General features: G+C 43.6%; 1 protein-coding gene across 1 annotated transcript in view; it reads left to right on the top strand.

The window, feature by feature from the left end:
- The first annotated feature begins 1,809 nt into the window (after window positions 1-1,809).
- Window positions 1,810-17,917, top strand: part of FBXL2 (F-box and leucine rich repeat protein 2) — a 52,893-nt gene continuing 36,785 nt past the window's right edge. The window contains exons 1-2 of the mRNA XM_071561532.1: window positions 1,810-1,925; window positions 17,556-17,617. Coding sequence (XP_071417633.1) covers window positions 1,923-1,925; window positions 17,556-17,617 — 65 coding nt within the window. The 5' untranslated portion in view covers window positions 1,810-1,922. The remainder of the gene's footprint in view (window positions 1,926-17,555; window positions 17,618-17,917) is intronic.

Here is a 17,917-nt window from a genome sequence, read left to right as displayed (position 1 = left end):
CTGTCACTATATTTACAATACAGTCCAGAGATTTGCGCAGAACTAAAAATAAAATAAAATAAAATAAATATATATATATATATATATCATGTGATAATCATGTGTTCTTTTTGAAATGTGAACCAGTAGAATTTAGAAACTGCTAGTCTGGGCCTTCTGCAATTCAGCTGAACATGTCTAAATTGTTTATACATATTTCACATTTCTGAGGCTTTCTTCCCTACCATACAAACCAGATCAACCGCATGAACCAGGTCATTCTCCAGAATCTGGAGAGTCTAAGACAGCAGATCCAGAGATGTGCCAACAAATGGTATGTGCATGTACCAACTATTTCTGTGTGGGTTCTGAGAAAGGACACTTTCGTAAGAGACTATTTTTTACTTTTAATCAAACCAGAATGTTTCATTCCTTAAAGGGATGAATGCAGCCCATTCCAAATAGCAAAGTCCTGTTACTCTTCAATGGCCACTTACGATTCTTAGAAGGACTGATTCAACAGAAAACAGAATACCTGCTGGGATAATTTTTTCCCCACAATTTTCCCCATCTCCTCGTTCCTGCATGTGGCATTGCGACTGCTGAACAGATGTGACCGTGAGTGCGCTACCGACAGTGTTGTGTTTGGCTTTGACCGCGGCTTTACGCAGGGAGTGTTTGCAGAACCAAGCAGCGCTCTGACTGAGCACGCACCGCCTGAAAGCACTTGGCCGGCTGACAGGCCAGCTTTTGTGGATTTTTCCGTAGCGATTTAGGATGTTATCATCCCCTTGTTATCTACACCCCACTTGGCTGCAAGTGGGGCGACCGTGCGCTCCAGTGGCAGCCCCCGCGGCTGACAAGGCAGCACCTCGAACTGAACACGAACATCAACGACCTGGGAAGGGGCTGTAGTGGGCGCCGGTCCCTTCTACAGCGAGAGGACAGGAGAAGTAGCCTTCAGCTCAGAGAGGGTAGAATCAGGTCGGACACTAGAAACAGTTGTTCCACTTGTAAGGGCGGTCAGGCACTGGAACAGGTTGCCCAGGGAGAAGCAGTGGGGTCATCATGCACGAAGGCGCCTGAGATGTGGCGCTGGGTGACACAGCTCGGTGGCCTGGGGGTCGCACAGCGGTGGCACAGCTGGGTAGGACGGCGGCACTGGATGCTCTCCGAGGTCTCTTCCACCCGCGACGATTCCACGTGGCCAGGAGGGCATTGTGGCCGGCACCAACAGGGCGTGAGGCTGCAAACCGGAGGCGCAGGGGGCGGATACCCCTGCGGGTCCGGGCGGTGCGGGGTGGCCCCGGCCAGGGGGTAGATCCCCCCGTGGGTCCGGGGGGGGCGGGACGAGCCCGGCTCAGGGGCAAATACCCCCGAGGATGCGGGCGGTGCGGGCCGGCCCCGGCGCAGGGGGCAGATCCCTCTGCGGGTGCGGGAGGCCCCGGTGCAGGGGGTAGATCTCCCCGCGGGTGCGGGCGGTGCCGGCGCAGGGGGCAGATCCCCCCGCGGGTGTGGAGCGGGGCTGGGGCGGCCTCGGCGCAGGGGGCAGATCCCGCCGCGGGTGCGGGCGGTGCGGGCCGGCCCCGGCGCAGGGGACAGATCCCCCCGCGGGTGCGGGCGGCGTCGGCACAAGGGGCAGATCCCCCCGCGGGTGCGGTGCGGGGCTGGGGCGACCCCAGCGCAGGGGGCAGATCCCGCCGCGGGTGCGGTGCGGGGCTGGGGCGGCCCCGGCGCAGGGGGCAGATCCCGCCGCGGGTGCGGTGCGGGGCTGGGGCGGCCCCGGCGCAGGGCGGTGCCGGTGTCGGTGTCGGTCACGCGGGCGCGGCGGCCCCGCCCCGGCTCGGGCGGCAGCGGCGGCGGCGCGGGCGGGAGCACCTGGCGCCCTGCTCGGGGCTCCGCGTCGCCGGGACAACCGGGAGCGCCGCCGCCGCGCCTCTGCCATGGTGAGCAGCCCCGCGGCACCCCCGGCCGCCAACACCGCCACCGCTACCGCAGGGCCCGGCAGGGGCTGGCCCGGCCGCTCGGGGCCCGGCAAGGGGGAAGCGAGAGCCGGCCGGGCCGGGCCGGCCGGGGCTGCCCCGGGGCTGGGGCAGGGAGGAAGGGAAGGAGGGAGGGTGGCGGCGGCCGGGGCAGCGCGGGGTCGGTGCGGGTGCGGCGCTGGGCGTGCGGGCCGGCCCGGCGTGGGGCTGTGCCCACCCCCGCTGTGGCGGTGGGGATAGAGAGCGTCTGTCTGTATGTATATTTGTCTGTCCGTCTGTGTGTCTGTCTGTCTGTCGGCCCGAGGCTGTCGCCTCTGGCTGTGGCAGCGCTGAGGTGTGACGGGCTCCTGTGCGCCCTCCCCGTGCAGCGCCGGAGCGGCCATGGCCGGGCGGGCTGTGCGGCGCGGGCTGGGCTGTGCGGGGCGGGCCGTGTTACCCCCCGGACAGCACGGGAAGGATGAGATATGTGTGTGTGTGCGCTTACACATGTGCCCAGAGTGTGGCCGGGTGCGTGTGTGTGTGTGTCTGGCAGAGACACAGCAGGGCATGAGCGTATTGTTGTGCCTCTGTCAGTGCGTGTGTGTGTCTGCTGCGGTTTGGGCTCCATCGGGTGTGTTTGTGTTGTAGCAGGGATGTGACACTGTGTGCAGGGCCGTGACATGTCAATGTGGTGTGTGCAGTTGTGTCTGCACGCTGATGGCTGGTGCGTTTGTGTATATATAGTGAATATTGGGTGTGGCATAATCTGTGGGTATTTTTAAAGGCATGTGTGCTGTGGGTGTGGCGAGGATTATCTGTGCTTTTATATGTACGTAGCAGATACAGAGTATGGTATTCTGTGTGTAGGGTAGCAGTGGGTTGTATGTGAGCATGTGTAGAGCTGTGATGTTTTGATGTGTGTGCACAGCTGCATTAATGGTAGATTTGTGGTGTGTGTGTGTGGTGGGCACGAGATTTGTTGCACCTGTGTGCAGGGATGGCATGGGATGGAGCACACGTGTGTGGAGGGTGCAGTGAAGGAGGAAGAGCAGTTGTGGTTTGCTCTGTGGGGAGAACATGTGGGGATGTGATTCAGCTCGTGTATGCAGCGAGGAGAGATGCATCAGGATGTTTGTGAAAGGAAGATGACAAGGCATGTAAGGGGGAGTGTGTAGGGATGGGCACAGCATATTTGGAAAGGTATGATCCCTGTTTGCAATTACAACTTAATTGATGCTTTATTGTTTTGCAGTGATAGAGTGATAGATACATGAAGAAGGTGCAGTTGCTGGCCTTTCACACATGGGGAAATGCATAATTATTTCAAGGCAGAAAATCACTTTATATCTGTATTTATGTGTGTGTAATGATAGTAGTTTTCCTGTATCAGATTCTGGGGAGGGAGTGCTCAAGCTCACAAAGGGAAGAACCATATTCTTGTGGTTGTAACATTCTTGTGCATGAAGGCTTGTTCATGAACTTTCTCTTTATTCCTCTACACTTTGCCTTCTGCTCTCTCCCAGTTCTAGTCTGTATGTTTTCAATGTAAGCAAAGCAACCCTGAAAAGTAAGAGGTGAGACAGACTAAAAATATGGATAAACTGTGTGTGATTGCATTATACTTGTATGTAGAATCATGTTGGGTTTGGTTTGCAAAGGTTTTAGGATGCATCTGTTGCTACAAGGAGTAAACAAAAATGAGACTGTGGATGGTGTAGTATTGATGAAGTGATTATGATGTGACTTAATGACATGTCCTGCTTCATGTCAAGATTCTATCACACATTACAGAAGATGCAGTATCTTAAAAGTCAGTTGAATAAAATGGATTTATCTCATGTTCCAACTTTAGGAAAGATTACAGACTGAAAAACAACTGACCAAATGTTTACAAACTCTGCCAGGGGAGGTTCAGGTTGGACATCAGGAAGAACTTCCTCACTGAAAGGGTTGTTAAACATTGGAAAATGGTGCTGTCACCATCCGTGAAAGTGTTCAAGAAACTGCTGGTTGTGGCACTTGATGCTACAGTTTAGTTGACATGGTGATGTTTGATCAAAAGTTGGACTCCATAATCTTAGAGTTGTTTTCAAAACATTAGGATTCTATAAGTAAATATTTTCTATTTACCAAACCCCAGACATGAAATTTCTGGTCTATTTCGTTGTTCCCCATTAGATACCGTTGTCAGTCTAAACTCAGGAATCTGCAAAGCAGCACTGAATTGTTTGCTGTAACTGCCCAGGTAAAATCTCAGAAATTATACCAGATAAGCCTTACTGATGTGCAGATTCTTATATTGAGCAGCTCCTTAGTTTCACTTGGCAATGGATAAGAAAAGGATGAAACAGGACCATTTGTGACACTCTTTTCGTATTTTTCAGGTCTTTTATTCATGCATGCTTATACTTGAATTGCTCTTATAGGGTTAACCTTGTTCAAGTTGTTCTTTCCCTCTTAGTTCTTCATTGCTTCATAGGATTCATTTTGAGCCAGGCTTTTTGGTACATAGAATATCAGTGCTCCTAAAAATCAGAAGGACTATTAGATTCCTGTTTGCTTGTTTTGACAACACACTGGAATATTTAGTCATCTTAGTTAAATTATGTTAAAATGAGGGATAAGATGGGGCCAGCAGATGTGCAAAGTTTAAAATAAAAGTCAGGTTTTCAGTGAAGCATGGCAACTGCTTTTAGGTTAGTGTGGAAAAGGAGTACTAATCTTGGCCCTGTGACAATATTGAACTGAATCCCAGCAGAAGGCAACACATCAACAGTGTTTCAGCTGTTTCTTCAAATAGAAGTCAGAATAACTGCATTAATTTCATGTAGATTGTTATCAGGTGGTGTGGTAATTCTGGTAGCCTTTCTACTGAATTAGAATTGTGCATAAATGGGATATGCTAAGGAGGACAGAACCAGCTGAAAATTTGAGAGTTCTTCCTCGAGCTAGTTTGAACAATACCCATAACATTCACTTGCATTCTTTCTAATAATCTCTTTAGAAAAGTGATCCATATACTCCATAGATTTCTTTTCTCTTTTTTTCCCCCTCTGTATGTTGTAGCACAATTCAAGAACTGTTGTAATTTCTCATCATACTTGACCTGTGTATTTTGGGTAATTTGAGTGGAATGTGATAGGGTTGGAGTCCAGCTGTCTGCCTGAGCTTTTACAAAACAGCTTTCCCACTTGAACTTTCTAACACAGAGTGGGATATTCTAATTGTTTGTAAAGCTTCTAAGAAGGAAGATTGTAAACAAAGAGGAACTTCTCAATGAGGAAAATCAGACTTGCATTCTAAGGAAACCTTTACCCATTGTTACAACAGAAAAATGTATGCATAAGACATTAAAAGAATTTAATGACACACCTGAAATTCACAGCATACTGATACCTCCTCTGTCAATTCAATTTTCTTTTTCAGGATCAAGAAATTACTTGTGTGTCTCTCAGAGTTTCATCTAGTTGTCCTTGAGATTGAAGAACAAGTAGTTTGTGAAGATCAAACTTCTTTATCAGCCTGATTTTTCAAAATATGTCTGTACTATGTCTCAAAATCTGTGTCTAGAGTGTGATTCTACAAGGCTATGTGAAACTGTATTATTTTTGTGGTTCCTTTTGAATCATGTTGTGGTGGAAGCTGTTCTGTTTCAGTCTATCTGTGTACAGGCTCAAAATTACTTGAGTGGTCAAAGAAAGTACCTTTCTCAGAAGTTTTGAACTTGGGCTTTTGCAACTTATATTTGAGTGTCTGATGCTTCAGGAGAGATTAATTATTTACCTGGTCAAGGAGAAGAAAGCACAGAATCTGTGAGGAGCTTGATTTTTGTTGTCTCAAAACAATCTCCATCCTATTCCCCACAATCAAAACAAAACCCACCCAAACAGTTACAGCAAGAATTTAAAAGTTTAAATGGATTAAAATAATTTCTGTTGGTAAACAGCAGAGGTAATGGAAATGTAACAAGAGTTGATACAAGGGCACCTCAACTGACATAACCAACTACAGCCAATTTCTTGAGGGATTCCCTCTGAGTTTTTATCTTTTCATTGGAGGAACCGCTGCACTCCTGCTCAAGGAGGACTGGAAATACACCCTTTTCTGGACTTGCTCATTTATGAGTGTTTGAAACTATGAACTGCTAATGTGTAGCCCACAAAAAATACTTAAAATTTGGTATCAAGCTGCAGCACTTCAAATATTTGCCATACTTCATGATATACTCTCCTTTTCTATCCCAGTGTTTTCCTCCTTGGGAGGCAGAAGGAAACAATGAACTTGGTTTTCATTGGATTTGATTGCTGCTCAGCTGGTTAACCAGTATGTTCTGTACATTTAAATCAAGGAGACAAGAGCATCATCAAATCTGCATAAATGTGAAACTCTACCAGTATGTCAAGTTTGTCTTCAGTGGTTGAAATTGTGATCAGAGCTTCACAGAGAAAAGGCTTTTCCATATCATAGCTGTTGCACAGTAGTAATCTAAATATTAAGGGGCAAAATGTCTAAATGTGCTGGTAGATTATAGACTTTTTCAGAACCACTTCTAGAACAGAAGTGTCAAGGTCGTGTTATTTCTGCAGAAATTCAAGGACTGTACATTTTGGCAAATACTGAGAATTGAGTGAATGGAGTGAATGTCCAGTTTCTCTTCTAAATCTCAACTTATTGTTGTTCTTGGAACAATTTGTAAAAAATGTTTTGGAAATGATATTATGATGCTATTTCCCTTGAAGCCAATTGTAATTACTGCTTGTAATCATGAAGAGGTAGCTAATTTTCTCTCTTATACCTGAAAGCTTTTATTAATTACACATTACATATATGGCAGCTTTTATTAATTATGCAGTACATACATGGCGTGTGTAGCACAGTGCAGATTTTCATAAAATCATAGAATCGATTGGGTTGGAAAAGACCTCCAAGATCATCAAGTCCAACCCTTGGTCCAACTCCAGTCCCTTTACCCGATCATGGCACTCAGTGCCACGGCCAGTTTTAGCTGAAAAACGTCCAGGGATGGGGAATCCACCCCCTCTCTGGGTAGCCCATTCCAATGCCTGATCACTCTCTCTGGAGAGAATTTTTTCCTGGTATCCAACTTCAATTTCCCCTGGCAGAGCTTGAGCCCGTGCCCCCTTGTCCTATTGCTGAGTGCCTGGGAGAAGAGACCAACCCCCACCTGGCCAGAACTTCCCTTCAGGTAGTTCTAGACAGTGCTGAGGTCACGTCTGAGCTTCCTCTTCTCCAGGCTAAACACCCCCAGCTCCCTCAGCCTCTCCCCACAGCACTTGTGCTCCAGTCATTTTTTTGTCTGGTTCATTCTCTCGGGAGTTTGCCTTGCAGAGGAGATGAACTCTTCATAGTAAGGATTTCACACTCAGTACTAGGAAAAACATCAGTTTGGATACAGTGTTTATGAGGCAGATCAGGGCACTGCCTTGAAATGGCTTTGTAGAAACCATAGAGTCATTTCTATAATGAAGTATAACTTTTATATCTTAAACATATTTTTGAAGAGCAGTTATGGGGGGTGGAAATATTAGTACTCAAAATTTCTGTTTCACACGTGCTTAAAAAAAGGGATTCTGTTTCAACCCTACAGTCAGTACTGAAGCTATAATTTTATTTATGGTTTGAGCCAAGTACAATAATAGGAAGAATTGCCTTTTTGCATGTGGAGTTGCGTGACTGGAGGGAGGACTCTGTCAGTTCAGATTAGAATGGTGCAAACTCCTGGGGAAATGGACCTGCAGAAGAATCTCTGTGTGAACACCCCGGGTGGATTTCAGGTCTCTGTTGTCGTGCCATCAGCCTGTTAGTTTGTGTGCTGATGTTGGAGACTGGGAATAAAATTCAGCCATATGTATGTCAGTAAAAACAGCTACATGCAGAAGTGGTGACTCAGAGGAGTTTTGAAAGGTGTTCTCTGAAGGGCTCTGTTGAATCTGTGATGTGAATTAAATTTGGATGGCTGAGACTGAATGGCTGTCCCTGACCAAATCCTACTGCATTAAATTGAACGGACACCAACTTTTCTCCTGGACTGATTTCTTTCAGAAATGTGTCATGCTCTGAATGCATTGAAATTGTGTATTTATAGCATGATTTTACAAGACTGCATAACACCATATGGGTTATTTTTGTGAATACACAAATTGTAATTTGAGTGCACAGTCCTTGTGGATGTTGTGACGGAAGCTGCCTTAGAACCTACTCCAGTATTTCTGCTTAGAGTCTCACAGATACTTGAGTGGTCAAAGGAAAGTACCTTTCTCAGGTGATTTGAACTTAGGCTTTTGCAAATTCCATTTGAGACTCTGCTTGATGCTTAAGGAAGGATTTGCCTTTTCCCTGGTCAAGGGAAGTTCTGGCCAGGTGAGGGTTGGTCTCTTCTCCCAGGCACTCAGCAATAGGACAAGGGGGCACGGGCTCAAGCTCTGCCAGGGGAAATTGAAGTTGGAGATCAGAAACAAAGTCTTTAGAGAGAGAGTGATCAGGCATTGGAATGGGCTGCCCAGAGAGGGGGTGGATTCCCCATCCCTGGAGGTTTTTAAACTGAGATTGGCTGTGGCACTGAGTGCCATGATCTGGTAAAGGGAGTGGAGTTGGACCAAGGGTTGGACTTGATGATCTTGGAGGTCTTTTCCTACCCAATCGATCGATTCTGTGATTCAAGAAATACAGAATCTGTAAGATGTGTAATCAACATTGTACCCTTGTGATGGGCTGCAGGCAACAACTCCTTTTTCCATCTGATTTTGATTTTCTGCCGTGGGTCTGTCGCTCTCCAAGCCCATAAAGTAGGTTCTGTGGGTTCCCCGTGTTACACTTTAAAGTGATTTGTAGATTCGACTATGAATTGAATGCTTTATTTTAATTTTAATTTTTAAGGAATGATATTTAAATGCATCATCATTACCTGAAAAAGAAAATATTCAGTCTTTTTTTTTTTTTAAAGAAAGCAAACTGAAGGAAAGATTTGCCAGTCAGTATATGACTAACAGATGATGAGGCTCAAACTTGGTCAAACCTGTTTTTTCAGCTCTCTGTGTATGTTTAAAGAATAAACGGGGATACAATTAACATCTTTTTCCAAATTTCTTAGTGTTTGAACAGTAGTTGTTGAATTTTTTTTTCCTTACTTGATCTGAACCAGTCTCTAGTCATGGAAAATTAGGTGAGGAGTAGTTTATTTTTCCATGTGGTTCAGGTTTGTTTTGCCGTCTCCGGCAGTGTTTGGAACAAGGTGCCTCCAAAGGCAGTGTGAGCTCGGGGGATCATAACCTGAGTGAAAGGTTACCCTTCCATGTAGATCAGAGCAATGTGAGGGAAGCAGAGCTTGCAAACCTTTTTTACAACTAATAGTGTACTGCCAGTTTCTTTGGTGAGGTATGGATTGAACATAATGTTTTCCGTCATGCAGGCTACTGAACATGAGTTACATGGTAGCATGTATTGATAAAATGTTATCTTTCAACTGAATTTTAGGCCTGCGAGTAATTAGGTCAATCACTAATTCTGCAAACCATTGGATTTCCCCTTCATAACTTTTAACAAGCAAATATAGGAGCTATCACAGTGGGGTGAGAGGTTTGCTGTCTTTCTGGTGACTTGGTATGAAACGAGGCTGAGTGTGGCGTTAAAGGATGGCCAGCTCAGCTCACAGATCAGTCAAACCTGTCACACCTTAATGCCTTGGCTGCTTGCAGGAATGAAGCTGTACTCTTTAAACCACTGGATTGGTGATTTCCAAATATGTTGTTGGCAATAAGTGACTGTTCTTTTGTAAAATGCACAGGAAAGGGTGTTATGTGAGCTAATTGATCACTGAGGTTGAGCTGATGTGCTCGAGGCAGCAGAAAAGGCAACCTGCAAGCACCTCCTGCTCTGCACGAGGAGGCACTTGAGTTGGAACAGCCAAGGCTTCGAGGTAGAGTTGTGCAGCTGTGGAGATCAGCTCTGAAGGTTACAAATGACCTTGATCTGTCACCCAGTGAGAACAGGGTCTTGCAGAGCCAGGCTGATGCCCTCCAGTAAGTTATGAATGATATGGCATGAATACCAGTGCTGGCTAAAGGAGAATGATGGCTCTTCTGGAAGAAAATCAAGCAGCAAACTGGGCAGTGTAACCAGCTGCTTCTGCCTGGAAGGTTTTGTTGTACTGGACAGCACTTACTCTGGGGAAACTTTAAAAGCTTTATGGCCCTGATAAGCAGCCCTAAGTCACTGGAAAACATTATGGAAAGACAGAGAGATGTTCTCAGGTGTATTTGATCTTGTTCTCTGAAGGTGAGCCTTAACTGTTTTAAGATTATGTGATAGTTTTGATCCAGGCCTTCCCTAGTAACCAGGTGTAACTAGGGAAAGGGTTGTCTCCTAGGTATTCTCCAACTGGTTTTTTCCCCTCTCATGTGACAAGGGGGGATATCAGAGAGGGAGAGAGGAAGTGGTCGGTCTTCTTGTTTTGGCAAGGCTTGGGAACAGGGAGTTTGCTGCTTTTGATCCCTTGTTGGAGCCATGAAGGAGATCAGAGAGAACATGACAGAGAGAGGGAGAGCATGAGAAAGAGCTGGCCTTCTTCTGAGAGTTGTTGGTAGGATTGTATTGGACTGGTTTGCTTGGGGGGTGGGTGGGGGTGTCCAGTAGTATCTATTTGTTCTGTTTTGTCCCTTTGTTGTCCCTGTTTACCCCTTCCCCTTTCCTTCTCCCCTGGAAGTTTTCTGATGTTGGGTGCAGATTGTGTATATATAATTGTAAGTGTTTAGAAAATGCATATGTACTCTGACTTAATTCAGTTTCTTTCCAGGTTTTTTTCCTTTTCTTTCCACTCTGAGGAGTGGACGGAGAAGGACGGGCAGCTCAGGGGCTGGGAAGCCAAAACAGATTACCAGCACAATAAGAACAGAAGTATTTGATATGAGGTGTTGCTTTTGATCAGTCAGTTTGTCACAGTATTGGAAGAGAAAATATCCCAAGGATTGACCAGAGCAAAATGGGTATCTGGCAGCAAGGAGGAAGCTGTAAGTCTACTGAAGTCCATGCCCTGGGCTCTAGTAGAGAGTGTCCCAAAGGAAAAAAGGATTAGCCACCACAACAGACTGGGATGGCTGCGATTCTGAAGTGCACAAAGTCAAAGCCTGAGCAGAGTGAGCAGCTGGAGTGTAGGAATGACAGGCTGGAGGGCAGACAATGTCTGTGTGTTGAAATAAAAGACTCTGTCAGTGTGTCTCTGCTGCAGACAAGCTGGGTTCAAGATTGCATCGCGTTTCAAGGTTCACTTTGGCATGTCATAATTTTTATTGATTGTACAGGAAGCTTTACCATGCGTTCTAATTTAGCACCAGTCCTGTGCCATCAGCTTTTGTGTCTTTGATATCACTTATTTCAGTTCTGTTGGCAGTGCATACCCTGTCTGACGCTCCCTTTGTTGCTTGGATACGGTTACGTTTTGCCACTTGCATAGTGGTAAATGGTTCTGCCTGTCTGCCTGTCTGCCACGGGGATTGTACATTTCTGGAGGAAGTGCCAGCAAATCTCTGAGCTCCAGCAATTCTCTGAGCGTTAGGGAGCACGTACACTGTAGTATAACATGTGAGAGAGTCTGAAATTTGTGGTAAAGGAACGTTTTCCCTTTTCTTCTTTCTCCTCCATTTTTCTGATGTGTTTAAATAGAGAGCTGTTTAGGATGCTGTTCATTACTTGGGTGTGCTCGTGAGCTGCTCTGGGTAGCAAAGCTGCCTTTCCTGCCACTGTGGCAGCAGCAATTCCAGCAGCACAGGGAAGGGAAAATTGCACAGCCAACAATTAGGTGTCTGCACTGAGGAGGAGAGATGTGCAGCAAGCTGCTGGGTTTGTGTTTGTCAAAAAAAATCTGCACATCAGGGGAACCGAATAAAACTTTTATTTTATCAGGATTGTCCTTTAAAACATCTTGTTTTTACTGTGTCTATTACTGCATAAATAATATTTAATAAATACTGTTCGTGCCAGTGAAAACCTGAGAGACTTGATGCTTTATACACATGGCAGTGTTTAAAATTTAACTAGGACATGTGCTTGGTCATCCATAGAGGGGAAAATACACAGATTTAATTCTAACCTACTGTCTCCTTTGGTGAAAATGACCCAATGTTGGGGTTTTTTTCCTGACTTAAGAAATACTTTGGTTTTCTTTTCACTATAAATGTTTTCATTTTGCTGATGCTCTTTACAGTCTTTCACACTTCATCTTCCATCTTTCCCAAATCTGTTTTTGTCCGTAATTCCTTTAGCATGCTACTGAGCAAGCCTATTTTTGAGAGTCTTGGCTTTTAATAACTTCTGATTTGCAAAGTTGACAGATTGAAAGTCCTTATCTGCTCTGATTTCAGTGGAAATTGGATACATGAATATCTGTGTGGAACTGAGCCATAATGGATGAGCTGCTACCAAAACTGTTTTATCTGTAAAGAAAATAGTCCTCTTCAGTAGAGGACTGAATGACAACTGAAATTCCATCCTTAAAAAAAATTAAGGACTACCATCAAAATCAACAGTATAACCTTTTTCTGATCTTGAAATAACTCCATCAGAAAAGATTTCTTCATATCACTGATTCTGGTGGAAACAGGAGACCTTTATCACTGTTAGACCAGAAGAGATTAATATGTGTTGCTTTCAGTGATGGCAAACTGACTGTGGTGTACCAAAAAGTTATAGTTTAGGACTAGTGGCAATTAGGATGTTTAATAATATGTAAGGGGGAAAAATGGGGAGGTTATTCTTTTTCGGTTTCACAGATTTATCCAATGGATACTTGATTTATATAATACAGAGATTTTTTAAAAAGTCTAGTTGCTGAAGAAATACAGTGTAAGAAAGAATCAGGTGATTTTTTAAGAAAATAGTCCCTTTTTAGCTCATTATAACCAATCTTTCCAAAGTACAGTGAAGATACAAGCAAGAGGTCAGTTCAGGAATGTAAGAAATGGCTCAAGATTCAAGGAATAAGCAATTAGAGTTTTTTCTTATGGGTTTTGTTGTGTTTGTTCTCACAATTACTTTAAGAATGTAGACATCTTCTGTGTCTCTTTTTGCATTTACAGGAAATGTAGAACTGGTTTCAAAATAACATTTATCACCTATGTGCAATCTCACCTATCCTTTTTTCCTTGTGTACAGACTTGGCTGTTGCGTGTGGGGCTTTTATACAGTTGAAACCACACTTTTCCAAAATCTGAGATACTCTGTCATTAACACACTCAGACTTGCTACCAAATGCAAAACCCAACAGAGAAGAAATATTCTTTCTACATCCATGGTATTCTAAATTGTAGTTTGGGATTATTGTGTACAGGTATTTTGAGGGCATGTCACTGTCAGCACCATCTGTAACTGAAGGAAGATAAATCTTGTTTGACAAGAATACTAAAATATTTTTTACAGTGATTGAACACTTCCTTGACTGATTTTTTAATATAAATAGAAGCAGAAAACTAGAGGTTATGTAATAAAAATGAAGTAAAAAATAATAGCACTGTTTACTTCAGAGAAATGATACATGAATGTGCTAGGATATTTGTTTCATTAACAGAAGTTTTAAATTATCAGGAACTGTTCAAAGAATAAATATATTACCCTGTTTGCACCCTCTGTCTTTCCTCTCTGCTTCCATGCTTCAAAATCAGGTTACAAGTGTTCATCTGGAAGATGAGTATCCCAGTTATCCTGTGTCTCTTTGGTTTGGGGGAAAACACTGAAGAGCCTTTAAAGAAGCCCCTCTTTTCCTCTGAGATGCAAATGCAATGTGGCTCTGGAGGCTGATAAACTTCTGCAGAGTAAAAGAGTGCTATAAAGGGACTCTTCCATTTTTTGAGGGTACTTACTCCATAAGAATAATACTTTATGATATGAGAACCATAACTGATGTGTACAAGAACACGTAAAAGTTACTTATTGAGGGGAAACAGCTTTGAGTCTGTTTGTGGCTACATCTGTGACTTGTGTAGGGCTGGGCACATTGCACACTTAGAGTATGTAATAAAAGCTTCATTTTTTCCAATTTTAATTGGGATTCCTAAATGAGCCTTATTGGTCAGATATGTTGTCATATATTTAAAATATTTTGTCTATCCAACTTGTCCTTTAGAGTTATCTTGCACAAACATAAAGATTATAGGCCTTTTTCCCATGAGAGTTGGTGGTAGGTTTAGGTTTTCAGTAGAAAAATACGTACTATTCCCCAAAAATCTGTGCTGTGATTTGCAGCGATTTCACTTTTTAATGCAGGAGTTGATGAGTAGTTGGAAATACTCTAAAGGCTCCAGCAGCAACTTGTCTCACACCTTACTAACTTAGGTGTTGTGTTACCCTCACACACTGAGCATATCTGTCTGTCTGTCTATCTGTCTGCCTGTAAGTCTGTCTGTCTGTCTACCTACCTGCCTGCCTACCCGTCCATCCATCCATCTATCCATCCGTCCGTCCATCCGTCCGTCCATCCGTCCGTCCATCCGTCCATCCATCTGTCCATCCATCCGTCCATCCATCACCTACCTACCTATCTCTGTGTTACTGTGTATTTGAGAATCTACATGTAGGAAAACCTGAATAGTAACAGCTTTTATAAAGGCAGAGTGAGGCACACACGTAAACTCGTAGCCGTCTGCAAAGTAACTTTATTTAAAAAATCTTCTGCATATAAATGGGAAGTGTATGCTTGATGATGTAACTTTTGAAGAACTATCTGTTACTGTAGGATAATTAAGAGGATTTTTTTGTAGTCTGTGATACTGGATGTTCAGATCCTCAACCAGAACTAATGAGATCTAAGTTCACTTGCCTGTTTTACCACAAAACTTGTGTGCTCTCCCAGAGGTAACATCCTTTTTTTTTCAACTTATTTTTTAACCTGTAATGCACAAGAAAATTTCCTCACTTTGCTCCTTAAGATCTTAAGTTCTGTGAGGATGGCGTGTGTGCCCCTTTTTCTGAATAAGTGCTGCAGTAAACACAATTAGGCCTATGTTTTGACTGTTCTTTAAAAAAAATCCATCCCAATGCTATTATTTTCAGGGTAGAAGCTGCAAACTGTGAGTAGCACATAATATTAAAATGGTGTGCATGCAGATAATTCATAAACCTGTGAGTTGTCAAACTCAGGAGCAGTCAACCAGTTCTAAAAGTCATAGAATCATAGAAACGATTGGGTTGGAAAAGACCTCCGAGATCATCAAGTCCAACCCTTGGTCCAACTCCAGTCCCTTTACCAGATCATGGCGCTCAGTGCCACGGCCAATCTCAGTTTAAAAACCTCCAGGGATGGGGAATCCACCCCCTCTCTGGGCAGCCCATTCCAATGCCTGATTACTCTCTCTGGAAAGAATTTTTTTCTTGTCCTATTGCTGAGTGCCTGGGAGAAGAGACCAATGCCCACCTGGCCAGAACTTCCCTTCAGGTAGTTCTAGACAGTGCTGAGGTCACCTCTGAGCCTCCTCCAGGCTAAACACCCCCAGCTCCCTCAGCCTCTCCCCACAGCACTTGTGCTTCAGTCCCTTCTCCAGCCTCGTTGCTCTTCTCTGGACCCACTCCAGCTCCTCAATCTCTTTCCTGAACTGAGGGGCCCAGAACTGAACACAACACTCAAGGTGTGGCCTCCCCAAGGCAAAGTCCAGGGGAAGGGTCACTGCCCTGGTCCTGCTGGCCATGCTATTTTTGATGCAGGCCAGGATCCCATTGGTCTTCTTGGCCACCTGGGCACACTGTTGGCTCCTGTTGCGCTTCCTGTCCCTCAGTCCCCCCAGGTCCCTTTCTGCCTGGCTGCTCTCCAGCCACTCTGTGCCCAGCCTGGAGCGCTGCAGGGGGTTGATGTACATGGTGCATTTCCGCCTAAAGGCTGAAAATACCAACAGCAGTGGGAATGGGTTATAAAACATAACCAGAGCAAAGCTGGACCTGTGGTTGGCCATGTGGGACTACTCAAAGCCAACATCTCTCTTCTGAGGAACTAGAACTGTCCTTTTGACATGTAGATGTGTTGGTTGTTTTATGCTTTGAATGTCTGTAGTCCTAAGTCTGTGAATAATTGTGCTGCTCCATTTACTGGAAAAGTCATCCTGAGTAAACTTGTCAGTCCTGTTGGAAATTGACAGTTTTAATGTTCCTAAATGTGTGAATAACAGAGGTGGTGGGTGAAGAAATTTGTGCCAAAATTGAAACAGTAGTAGTGCAGTTAGACCTGAAGTCAGCCTTGGATGTACTAGAAGAGGAAAAGGGTTCTTGACAGCAGCCAGAAGGAGGTTCAAGTTTTCATATCTTATTTTTAAGGGAGATATTTTCAGTATTCCCAGGTCTGTACTTTCTGCTGTCTCCTGTGTTTTCTGAAGACAGAATCAAGCTTATACTTGACTTTTTTTCATTCTTTGCTTTGATGTGCCATTTTTCAGAACCACCTTTTGTTCTGTTTCCTTTTTGCTTGTTTTTTTTGTTTGTTTTTTCCCCTTTTTAACCAAGGAGCAAAGCAAATAGTTGCCAAATATGCAATGTGTGTGGATGAACGAGGGATGATACCCTGATGTCAGAAACAGCTTTCTCTTAGTGATGGGAGTAGATTTCTTCCAGTTGTTTTTCATGTTTCTGTTTTGTGTGATTTTCATATTTCCCTATTAGCATTCAGAATACTCATTTATTTTGGATCTTTCTTTCTAGTTGTTGTTTCTGGTGTTTAGGACAGCAAATGGACTCCATAAAGGTCTCTTTACATAGGAAGTGGTTGCTTGTGACTTTACCATGGTTCTTTAAATTCCAATTCACCGTTGCTTTGTTTATTGCTGTGTTCCTCTGTTAAAATTTCTTAAACCTAAATATTTACAGTAAGTTGTAAATCTGGTCAACATCTTTTTTTAGTCTTTCTATTTAACTGTTGACTGACCTTTTTCTCCTTTTGCAGAAACGTTTTTCTATGTAATCTTAGTATTGCCTGCTTTTTCCCCTCAGCATTTTCTTTTAGTCTCTCCATGTTCTTTCTCTCAGGAGATGTTTTAGTAAAATGAAGTTCTGGGTGAGAGATATTTTCAGTTTTTCTTGTAGCATTTCTTGACATGCTTTCTTTGCTTAGGTAACAGTTGCTGTCCTACCTGTGGCACTAAATTCTTTAAATCTGTAGATTATTATATTTTATCTCTATGTACCTGTACCAAAATATTTGCACTGTAAACACCGACGGGAGTGGCCTGAATGATTGGAAATTGTCCACTTTGTTTTCTGTGATGAGACAGTTTTAGGACTGTGAACCAATTGTGTGTTTGTGTGTCTTGTTATTCCTCCAAGTTTCACTACTGCCTAAATACTTCTTTGTGAGGTGTAAATGTGCTTCTGATTGCTTGTTTTGTGGTTATTAAGTTGCTCCACAATTTTTGTGTTGTTGAATCTTAGCACTGGGGAGTAGCAGGTGTATGTGGGAGGTGTGGCCTTGATTTGAATATGGAAATAATCTTATAGTATTAACTAATATGTTGAAAACATTAACAGTAATTTAAAATTATTAAGCACGTAAGTAAAAGGTGGAAAACCACTTTAAAAGCTGCTTTTTTTGTTGGTCTTTAAAACTGTGTTTTTTCTGTCTGTTTCTAGGTTTTCTCAAATAATGATGAAGCCCTTATTAACAAAAAACTACCCAAAGAACTTCTGTTAAGGTAATTCTGCATAGTGTGTTAAGGAGTAAAACCCTGAGGATTGTGCATTGTTTATATAGCTTACAGACTATCAAGTGGTATCCATTCTTTCTTAAATCCTCTTGAAATAAGTAGCAACATACCTGATTTCTTGGAATTCTTGAACTTGTTGTCGTGAACTTGTTTTAATGTGTTCAAATTATACCATACCATGGAACATGTCATTTAATAGTCATCATCTCCTTGCTCATCAGAAAAAGAGGTGAAATAAAATGTCCAAAAACTTTGGTGTACCGAGTAGTGACCTCTCCATACTGCACA

This window comes from Pithys albifrons, chromosome 7 (genome assembly GCF_047495875.1).
Source record: "Pithys albifrons albifrons isolate INPA30051 chromosome 7, PitAlb_v1, whole genome shotgun sequence".
NCBI classification, from domain to species: Eukaryota; Metazoa; Chordata; class Aves; order Passeriformes; family Thamnophilidae; genus Pithys; species Pithys albifrons.
The sequence above is the reverse complement of the archived record's forward strand: the minus strand, read 5'-3'. Positions and strand labels throughout refer to the sequence as shown.